Genomic DNA, 11,407 nt, shown 5'->3' with positions numbered 1-11,407 from the left:
CTGTTGAAGGCAGTGAGTTCAGAAATAGAACAGTAGCAAACAACAGAACAACAGTAGCACGTTAAAAAGACCCTTTTATCAGACTCAAATACAGCACTGAGGGCACCATAGTGTGACTCATTAACAGCCTGACGGCAGCTCACATTTAGTTTGTGTTGGCCAAATCATCTAACATTTCACAAAACCCAAAATCATTTCCTGTCTAGCACCCAGCCTCTGCCCTGACTGGAAATGCACAAGAAATCTATGCATTTTATCAGATTTCATGGCTCTTTTGAGGCAGGCTCTCATGAGGGACTATTTTCAGTTCTGGATATAAATTACTATTCAAAGCAGAGCCACCGTCTGGCTTCCTAAAACCCACCAAACATCAGGTCCATTTATAAAGTCAGGTGCTCTGGTCTGGGCCCGAACATTTCACTCCTCTTAGGCTGTGCAACAAGATCCATCTCTGCGTGTGATATGGCCAGCAGATTTGAATAGCTTTATTGTGGCAGACAATTAAGCCAAGAGGTTTAGGAACTCTTAACCCTCTTTCAGTAAGTGAATAGTCAAGAGCACAATTAGTGGTGATTTAATTTAAGGTAGGAGATTGCACCATTTAAATTTTGGACCCCTGGGAACATGCTCCTGTGGGATGATGATTAATAGATTCCAAGGCCAGAAGGGACCATCGTAATGATCTGGTCTGACCCCCTGAATAGCACAGGCCAGAGGCCTGCCCCAGAATAATTCCAAGCAGGACACATCTCTTAGAAAAACATCCCGTGGCGAAGATGCTCCACACTCGGACTGCTGTGATGCATCGTCTAACCCTGTACTTGGTGCCGGGATATGATGATGGGTGGTCGCTTTAGGGCTAGATTGCACCTTTAGGTGCAGCCCAGAGCCCAGGACAGCGTATAAGCTGCATCACCCTCAGAGTAGTCCTGGGAGGCATTGTGCTTCAGAGATACCGCTGTGGGTCACAGCTCCTCCCCAGTGGCCTATATCAGCAGTAAATGACTACTCGCCCCACACCGGCTCAGCATGTTAGGAAGGCACATCGCACAGTTAAGGCACAAAGATTGCCACATGCCTGGGGCCCACAAGGGGGAAGGAAGGTCCTTAGCATATGCGCCAAGTTACACTTAGAGATTAGCTTGACGTATTAGATAGACTGTAAGACCTTCAACTCCTAATAGCCTCCGTATAGCTAGTCCGAAGTCCCAACCAGGGCCCATTTCCCAAAGTATTCACTGAGTCTCAGTGTTTTGAGCCTGTCCCATCCCTGTCCCCGTGTCAGTCCATTGCACAAAGACCCCTTGAGTCCCGGCTGCTACAGAATCGTGTCTTATTTCTCAGCTGCCCTGATGGTGGCTCCAGACAGGGGGACTGTTTACCTTCCTGGTGATTCTTTACCTTCCTGGCATGGGAGTGGCTGCCAGCTTTGCTGTTATTGTGATGGTTTGTCTTTAATTGCAGGAAAAACAAATGATTAAACCGGGAAACCTGATATTTCTTGCCGACTTTAGCCACAGGGTGTGAGTGCGAGAGGACCCGCTAATCGCAAAAAGGGGTAAGATCAGCTGGCATGGAGGGAAACATACATTTAGATGGGGAATTCTATTATTTGTTTTACTTTAACCACTAGATTCCTGACCTCAGACCAGGGTGCCATTGTGCTAGGAGCTGTACAAACATATGGTAGGAGACAATCCCTGCCCTAAAGCACTTATAATCTGAATTATTAGCTCCATTGGACAGATTGGAATGATGCATAGGGAGATCGTTTCACCTCAGTCTATACTAGAACTGGGACTTATACTCCAGTTTCCAGCTTCTGGCCCAGGCCAGGGGCTTAACCATACACCCATCCTTCCTCATAAGTATTGCACTGGTGAAAACATAGAGGACCAAAACTTACTAGCTGTGCTCCACTTTTCCTTTGGCAGAGCTCCAGTTGTAGCCAATGGGAGTTTGTGCCTGTGCAAGGCCAGAGTAAAATGTGAGCATGGACTTCAGGACGCAGCCCATGTGCTGTAGACGATAGCGGGATGATTATTACAGGATCAATTATGTGACAGCCGACGAGCAGGCAGTTCCCCAGCAAGAAATGAAAGGGACATCCAGAAGCTTCATGGAAGGGTGACAACCTCCACTGGGGGCATGGCCTAGCAACGGGTCATGTCGTTACCGTAGTTATGGGTCTCCAGGCGAGGTGCACAGAGCACTCTGGGTAACGTTGTCAAAAGCCCTTAAGTGACTTAGATGCCTAAGCCACTTATGGCCAGATTGTCAAAGGGATTTAGGCACCTGCACATGTAGATAGGCATCTAGTAGGATTGTCAAAAGCCCTTAAGCAGCTTAGGTGCCTAACTCCCCTTTCAATCACCACTCAGGCGCTTTTTCCAATTGCAGTAGGTGCCGAGCTGCAGCGTTAGGAGCCTAAAGCCCTTAGGCACTGCTGGATATTTTACTCAACAGTGGTGTTAACCTGCAGCCACTTCAGCAAAGGGACAAAGTGTTGTTATCCCCTTGAGGCCCAGAAAGTCCATCATATAGTGCACTCCCTAGCAGACCTGGTTAATTTTTTAACCCTCTGATAGATGGGAAGACAGTTTACTTTTGCTGTCTACAGCCAATAATAGTGCAAACCAAACCTACTGGAGTCATCCATGGGGTTTAAGGACTAGACCGTTTGCATTGATGTAAGCTCTTTGGGGCAAGGACTGTCTTTTTGGGCTGTGTTTGCAAAGCACATCGAGGTCCTGGGACTGCTAGTGGCTACCGTAATACACATAATACACACTCATAATAGTGCTTGAGCTAAAGGACCTGCTCTCCCAATGCACAGCTGAAATATTGTCCATCGCCTTTTCTGCAGACTAGCCCCTCCTCCAGCAGGACAAAGACCCATCTCCCAGCCTAGGTATGATGGGTATAAATCTCTTTCCCTGTATTTGTATAGAGCAGCGGCTCTCAATCTCTCCAGCCTTCTGTACCCCTTTCAGGAGTCTGATTTGTCTTGAGTACCTCCAAGTTTCACCTTACTTAAAAACGACTTGCTTACAAAATGAGACCTAAAAATACAAAAGTGTCCCAGCACACAATAACTGAAAAACTGCTGCCTTTCTCCATTTGACCATATAATTATCAAATACATCAACTGGAATATAAATATTCTATCAAGTATCAGAGGGGTAGCCGTGTTAGTCTGTATCCACAAAAACGATGAGGAGTCATGCATCTGAAGAAGTGGGTTTTTTACCCACGAAAGCTTATGCCCAAATAAATCTGTTAGTCTTTAAGGTGCCACCGGACTCCTCATTGCTTTTATAAATATTGTACTTCCATTTTAGGGTATAGTTTATAAAGCAATACAAACAAGTCATTGTCTGTATGAAATTTTAGTTTGCACTGACTTTTTATGTAGCCTGTTGTAAACTAGGCAAATCTCTAGATGAGCTGATGGACCCCCTGTAAGAGCAGTGTATCCCCAGGGGTACACGTACCCCTGGTTGAGAACCACTGGTATAAGGCACTATCAGCTAGCCTGAACCTGCTCTGTTCTCCCACCTTGCCCTGAATATTAAGTCTGATATTTTGAAGCATTATATCATGTTTGTTGCTTTCCTCTGAGCTCTCTCCTGTTTGTCTTTGGGAGTTGCAGACTGATTCATTAGCAAGCCTTTTCTATCCAGGAGACCAGGCCAAATCCCTGATACAGAAGACGGCATACGCCTCATGCCAATCATTCATTCACTGCCAGTTCAAATAGACATCTGCTGAAGGAACGCTTTCAGCCACACTGGCATCTAGTTTACAGGGGAGGGCATGAACAAGCAGCAATCCACCTGCAGATTGCTAGGAGAGCCAGAACCTCCTCTCTGCTGAGTTCTAGGACTAAATTCTGCTTTCAGACACGTATGCAGCTGGTTGAATTTTACTCATAAATTTGGGTTTTTTTCATTTAAATTCAATGAGATTTGCTTTCCTAAGGTGCTTTGAAAATCCCACCCTGCAAAATTCTCCTGGGATGTTTGAGTCAAGCTGGGTTTGTTCCATCTCATGCATCCTCACCAGCAATGAACTCTGTGGGACAAACTGGGCCCTTAGCAACATATGGGCAACCCCATTGTCTGTAGCGGATGCCTTGATGATGTTATTCGTAATAGTATTAAAATATCGCCTAGAGTTCCCAACGAAGATCGGCGCTCCCTCGGGCTAGATGCTGTACAAACACATAGCAAGAGACAGTCCCTGCCACAAAGAGCCTGAAATCTCATTAGCTAAGAAAGACAAAAGCTGGGAAGGGAAGCGAAGTTGAAGTGACTCACACAGCTGCAGAGCCGGTTGGGAATTTGTTGACTCTACGTTCCCCACGGAAATGCACAGATGAGATGAGCACGGTTTGTAGTGTCACTCGTACAGCTGGGGAAAAGCAATCTAGACTGTCCGGTGAATTGAAGAAATCCATGTTGTGTTTGGATTGGGGATTCCAGCCTGGGTCTCCCTAACCCCCAGACTAAAGACGGTATGGGGGACAGGAGGGGGAGAAAGCAGCAGCACGCCCACTTCTTCCTCCTCCTCTGCCCGATTCGGGAATGGCCAAAACGATTTGTGTCAAATTTGCACATAGCGTTGGGTCGACCAAAACGCCATTTGTCAGAGAGGGGGGGAGGGATAGCTCAGTGGTTTGAGCATTGGCCTGCTAAATCCAGAGTTGTGAGTTCAATCCTTGAGGGGGCCACTTAGGTATCTAGGGCAAAATCAGTACTTGGTCCTGCTAGTGAAGGCAGGGGGCTGGACTCGATGACCTTTCAAGGTCCCTTCCAGTTCTAAAAGATAGGACATCTCCATTAATTTATTTATAGAGAAAGAAACTATACGTCTGAAAAAGTTCACCCAGGTCTAGCTACTTTATTCCTTTATTACTTGCTTGTGGTCCTACTTGCAAACGTGATTAGCTATAAATGGACTCTTATTACTTGGGGAATCTTCTCTCTATGTTTTGCTGACTTGAGGGGGGGAAATCAAATTGTAACTGATTTTTACTCCCCTTAGCTCTGCAGAGCTAACACTGCTCTGGGAATACAAGCAAGAGTCTATTTCCCTTTAGTGCATCATCAACAGCACTGGGTAATACATTCTGATCATTTTCCCCATCTGCAACTTTAATTGATTGCTAAAGTGTATCAAAAAGCACAATTTGGCTGGCCGGATCTTTATCCCTGGAAATGATGGGCAGGAAGGAAAGAATCCAGCTAGACTCTCAGATTGTATAGGAGTTTGCAGGGCTGGCAATTAGAGTCTTTTTACTTGCAAATGATGCCCATCTGATCTGGAGTCAGTGAGTTAAAATAAACCTAAACCCCCACAATGGCATTTTTAACGGAGTTGCTTTTAAGAGGAGAGCGGCTCATTTGCTATATTCCTCCGACTGCAAGGATAGCGCTCTACAGAAGCCAGGGACTGAAGCCATTAGCTTTTTATTGAAACTCATTTTTCAAATCACACACAAAAAGCAAAACCACAAAGACTAGGAGGTGCAAAATGGCAGGTCAATATGGTGAGGATCCCAGCACTTCTGACAGCCGGATCACACACTCCTACTCAGTAGCATAGGCAGGCAGGCTGAGCACGGCACTGCTGGTCACGTGGAATCATCTGCCTTTTGCCGATCCTTTCCCCTTAGGACTTCATTAAAAGCTGCTGGGTAACCGAGCATATTTCAGAATTGGGCTCTCTCAGCAAAAAGCTTTTTTGGGTTCTATTTCCTACTCTGCGGGTCCGATTCTTCGCTCAGCTAGAGAGGTGTCAATCGGCAGTAGCTCCTTGGAAGCAAACCAAGCTGTGCTGGGATGAAACCAGCATGAGAGGAGAATCAGACCCGCCACTTCTATTTTCACAGCAGAAACTGAGATGGTTATGAGCTCCAAGTCCATTGAACCAGAGGGAGTCTGGTGCAATCGAAGCATGCTCTCCCCGGAACAGAGGCATTATTCAGTGAGGGTGAGCATCGGCCAGTTGAGGCACAGAAGCTAAGAGGCATTCACAGCAGCAGAGACGTCGTCCCATCTCAGTGGCTGGGGCTTAAACTCCTGCGTATGGTGGTGGTGACTCCTTGGGGGGCAGTTCTACAGCTTCCTCATATGACGGCAGCATGACCTGGAAGGAAGAAATCGTTAGAGCCCCGGCCTTGCTCTGGAAACAGGAAACTGTTTCAGTTGGATTTGACCTCATGTGTGTTTCTTTCCCCAGGGCAAAGGAGTGGGGAGGGAGCGCCATGGCTTATGAAGGACAGAGGACTGGAAAATGAAGGTAACGACTGAACCTAGAACCTCTGAATCAAAAGACAGAAAACGCTACAGCCTGAGCTAGATGACCCGGCTCTGTTAGTGCAACAACAGTAGCAAATTCATAAGCCTCTTGTGTAGTCCAGCCACAAGAGTCAGACCCACGTTTGGGCTCCACTCTCTCCCGGCTGGACAGTTATTAGAATTGGTTGAAATTTCCAATTTGAGACACAAAAACAACAAAAAATGTTTCAACTCAATTTTTCACAACTGTTTTTTTGGGGGGGTGGGGTTTTTTTTTGTGGGGGGCTTTTCAACGATCTTGATTATCAATCTATTTTGATGGCGTGTCCTTATGTTTTTTGGAATGGCCTTTCAGCAGCTACACACACAATCCCAGAGCAGTTTCTGCTAAAATGGTCAGCAGTGAAATAGTTGAAAATATTCCAGTTGGGCTTCGGCATTAACACCCCATTGAAATGAATGGGGATGTATTGCAGCTCGCTTAGATGCCAATCCAGCAAAGAACTTACCTTTGAGTTTAAGCACGTGCATAGTCCTATTGACTTCAGCGAGACTGCTTAGATTCTCAAAGTTCAGCACTTGCTTAAGTGCTTTTCTAAGGCAAGGCCTTAGAACAACTGATTCAGGCTACCCAGATATTCAGCAAGACAGCTCTGCATTGGTTCACATTCAAGTATCCAAGGCCTGGCCTACACTGGGGCGGGAATCGATCTAAGTTACGCAACTTCAGCTACGTGAATAACGTAGCTGAAGTCGACGTACTTAGACCTACTCACTGAGGTGTTTTCACTGCGGTGAGTTGACTGCTGCCGCTCCCCTGCCGACTCCGCCTGTGCCTCTCGTGGCAGTGGAGTACAGGAGTCGACGGGAGAGCGCTCGGGGGTCGATTTATCACGTCTAGACTTAACACGATAAATCGACCCCCGCTGGATTGATCGCTGCTTGCCGATCCGGCGGGTAGTGTAGACAGACCCTAAGTATCATTCAAGAACTCTGATGAGGTTCAACAAGAACAAGTACAGAGTCTGGCACTTAGGACGGAAGAATCCCATGCACTGCTACAGACTAGGGACCGAGTGGCTAGGCAGCAGTTCTGCAGAAAAGGACCTAGGGGTTACAGTGGACGAGAAGCTGGATATGAGTCAGCAGTGTGCCCTTCTTGCCAAGAAGGCCAATGGCATATTGGGCTGCATTAGTAGGAGCATTGCCAGCAGATCTAAGGAAGTGATTATTCCCCTCTATTTGGCACTGGTGAGGCCACTCCTGGAGTATTGTGTCCAGTTTTGGTCCCCCCACTAAAGAAGGGATGTGGACAAATTGGAGAGAGTCCAGTGGAGGGCACGAAAATGACTTACAAGGAGAGGCTGAGGGAACTGGGGTTATTTAGTCTGCAGAAGAGAAGAGTGAGGGGGAATTTGATAGCCGCTTTCAACTACTTGAAGGGGGGTTCCAAAGAGGATGGAGCTCGGCTGTTCTCAGTGGTGGCAGATGACAGAACAAGGAGCAATGGTCTCAAGTTGCAGTGGGGGAGGTCTAGGTTGGATATTAGGAAACACTATTTCACTAGGAGGGTGGTGAAGCACTGGAATGGGTTACCTAGGGAGGTGGTGGAATCTCCATCCTCAGAAGTTTTTAAGGCCCAGATTGACAAAGCCCTGGCTGGGATGATTTAGTTGGGGTTGGTCCTGCTTTGAGCAGGGGGTTGGACTAGATGACCTCTTGAGGTCTCTTCCAACCCTGATCTTCTATGATTCTATTATTCTATCTCCTGCAATAGAGAAGCCTTGATTCAGCACTACACTACTCCAGTTTTTCATGCATCCCAGTGTAACTCCACGGACTTAAATCGTTTTATACCACATTAAAACTGGAGTAATGTGGGGGTGCATCAGACCTCTAATGGAGGTTAATGGAAGCTTCAATTCTGCATGAAGTAATCTGGGCTGGTGTGCCCCATTTCCATCCACACCCTGCCCTTTTTGTGATGGACACCAGGAGCTGGTGTTCGGGACTTCTCACCTTCTCAGCAAACTCTGGCAGGACTTTCACCTCCTCGCTCTTGCTGGCTTTAATGTACTTGTAGCATCTCAAGACGCATTTGAACATGTAGGCCTGAAAATCAAAGGGGAAAAGGGCTCTGTCATTGCGTTATTGCTTTTTCATTCCTGACCACAATCAGTCACTGCTATACTGCCCTAGATCTGCCATTGTACTGCTGCCATTCCTGTGAATTGGAGGCCCTAAAGTACTGTCCACCACATTCTCTGGGGCCCTGACGCAGCTGTCTCACCATGGGTCCTTCACCTGGGACATGGAAGCTCTGCCCTGTTGAATGCCCACCTCTGAGTGGCCCAAGGAGTGCCGGAAGCTCCCTAAAAGTGTGGGGGGCCACCGGTGCCTGAACCTTGGTCGCACCCCCTGCACTGCCCCTTCCCCTGAGGCCCCACCCCCACACCGCCCCTCCTCCCTGAGCCCCTGCGTCATCCCTTCTCCCCGAGCCCCCACCCTCACACCGCCCATTCCCCCCGAGGTCCCGCCCTCGCGCCACTTCTTGTCCTAGAGCCCCGCCCTTGAACCATTCCTTCCCTTCAGGCCCTGCCCCCACCCCACGTCTTCCCCCCAAGACCCCACCCTCCACTCACTCCTCTCTGCCCCCTCCCCTGTCGCTCGCCCTTACAGCTGGTGAAAAATGATGGGACCATGGTCCCCTGGACCCCCCTATTCTGGTGCCCCTGCCACACACGTCTTGATTCTGCAAGGTGATGTGGTTAAAGTTAAGGAAGTGCTTTCAGGCTTTGATGGATCAAGGACAAGATTGGCCAGCAGAACGGAGCCCAAAATTGGGTGGAAGGTCAATGTATTTTGCTTTGCTTTTTTTTTTCCCAAGTGGGGCAGTCGCCCAGAAAAAGCACCGTGGGCCATAACCTTTGTCTCACAGCCCTCTGGGAGAAACACGAAGGATACTTTCCAACAGGAATGGACCTGAAAGTTTTGCCCATTCAATTTATTATACTTTCATTAGTTCCACTTTTCAGGTAAAATAGCCTCTGGCCTTGGAGAGTTTTACAAGATGAAACAAATAGAGTTTTTCTAGGAAAATGGATCAATTGACAGACTGCGGCCCAAGACAACGTAACGTATTAAATAAACGTTTGCTTTACTATGAGCAGCGAGGCAAAGTCATGCATCTCTTATTTTTATTGGCGTGTGCTTTAAAATGCACTTTGGAATGTGCTTTGCAATAAACCCCAAACAGAGCGTCAGCAAAAGACTAAGGATGGGATTTTCAAATGAGCCTAAGGGAGTTAGATGCCCAAATCATAAACCACTGAGATAAATGCTCTTTTCTGGGACAACACAGATCACAAAGCTGAGGCCAAAGCCTGTGGGAGCTGAGACCAAACATTCTCAGTCAAGGGGATCCAGCTGTGGTACAAACTTCCAAAGGAGATCAGGTGAATCCATCTTTAGGAAACGCTGCAAAACCCTGTTCTTGGCAAGGCCTTTGTGCTGTAACAATGGCACTTCACAACCCTGTCCCTGCCTCCTGCTCATAAACCCCACCACTGACACCCTTTCAACCCAATACACCCGCCCAACCAACCAACCGAAACAATTACCCTGAAACAAATCAACCAACCACACACACACACGCAGATCCCACCCCAAGCAGAATTTTTTACCCCAAAAAGGGAAAAGTGCCAGATAGAATCATGGAATCTCAGGGTTGGAATGGACCTCGGGAGGTCATCTAGTCCAACCCCCTGCTCAAAGCAGGACCACAAATTCCACTAAGAACTTTGCTATTGATTTTACATGGCATGTGCCATGGTAGTGGGTCGCAATATAATACCCTGAAATAGAGAGGGTGAGAGAGAGACTCCATTGAAATTCGGAGGGACCTGGGCGTCTAAATCTCTTAGATTCCATTGCAAATCTCGGCCTATTGGACAGAGCCTGCAATCCATGATATCAGCCCCAGCTGGGATATCTGCACTGAAGGTGATGATGGAATTTGCCCGAATTTCAGCCAGTTTCAGTGACAGCGGAGTCTTCCCCTAAAAAAGCTGACTGTGTCTGAAAAATGCCAAGTACGCCCAGGTTAGGCTCTGAATTCGGGGTCATCCGTTCTTAGGATCACTCAGGGCAATATCGGTTCGCAAATAAAGAAGGAGGCAAAATTCGAGGCCTGCCGCTATGTCCTTGGGGAGGGCAGTTTTATTGCTGGTTAGAAACTCAGTTAAAATCATCTTTCAGCCTAACAGCAGGATGACTGAATATAAGCCATTCAGGCCAGGCCAAAGGGAGTTAGGCACATATCTGCCATCCAAATTCTCTTAGGTACCTTATGAAATCCCAGTCTAAAAGCTCCTTTGCATTGTGGATGAGGATCCAACTGGAGGGTGCTGGTGGCTGTTGGGCAGTTTGGCTGGGGGTGGGGGAGCTTGTCCTAGGAGCTGTGGGACTCAGGAGGATGAGAGCGCTGGGTGGGAGGAGGATGAACTGGATGGTGTGATGGGGTGTGCCCCCCCCCACCCAGCCCTGACAGGGTTAACGAGAGCCTGAGAGGCCAGTTAGGTTACCTGGCATCACCCGTGAGAGGGAGGGCCAGTGTTAATTGAGAGTGAAGGCCAGCAGGGGAAGGGCTGGGGTACAAGATAAAGCCAGGACACTGAAAGGAGAAAGAGGCCTGCAAAGACAGGAGTCTGCAGCTACGCCCCGGGAGGAGGGAGGTCACCCAGAGCAAGCCCGGGGGGGGGGGGGGAGCACCAGGATCCTGCCCTGGAATCAAGGGTCTGACACTAGGCAAGGAGGGAGTGACGGCACCATGGGAATAGGGTAGGCTCCCACGGCAAACCCAGAAGCAGGCAAGAAAACAGAGAGAAGGCTAAAAGGTAGGCAGGAGCACAGGAAAAGATGGGGACTGAGGACCTGGATTGCAGGTCATAGGGTCCCCGGGCTGGAGCCCCTGGCTTAGTGGCATAAAGGCCTGAGCTGGAGCTGAACACCAGCTGGAGAGGCCATTCAGACAATTGGACTCAATAACCCCGGAAAGGGCGACCTGACCAGAGGGCCAAGTGACCAGCAAGAGCGAGAGCTGCAGT

The 11,407-nt window shown here is 48.2% G+C and overlaps 1 protein-coding gene across 1 annotated transcript in view; it reads right to left on the bottom strand.

The window, feature by feature from the left end:
- Positions 1 to 5,472: 5,472 nt before the first annotated feature.
- The window catches only part of LAPTM5 (lysosomal protein transmembrane 5), a 33,569-nt gene continuing 27,634 nt past the window's right edge, over positions 5,473 to 11,407 (bottom strand). The window contains exons 7-8 of the mRNA XM_026657157.2: positions 8,322 to 8,414; positions 5,473 to 6,150 (exon numbers count right to left, since the gene is read on the bottom strand). Coding sequence (XP_026512942.1) covers positions 6,076 to 6,150; positions 8,322 to 8,414 — 168 coding nt within the window. The 3' untranslated portion in view covers positions 5,473 to 6,075. The remainder of the gene's footprint in view (positions 6,151 to 8,321; positions 8,415 to 11,407) is intronic.

The sequence above is a fragment of the Terrapene carolina genome, unplaced genomic scaffold (assembly GCF_002925995.2).
Source record: "Terrapene carolina triunguis isolate 2854851 unplaced genomic scaffold, T_m_triunguis-2.0 Scaffold236, whole genome shotgun sequence".
Taxonomy (NCBI): Eukaryota; Metazoa; Chordata; order Testudines; family Emydidae; genus Terrapene; species Terrapene triunguis.
Note: the sequence above shows the minus strand (reverse complement) of the source record. Positions and strands in the feature narration are given on the sequence as shown.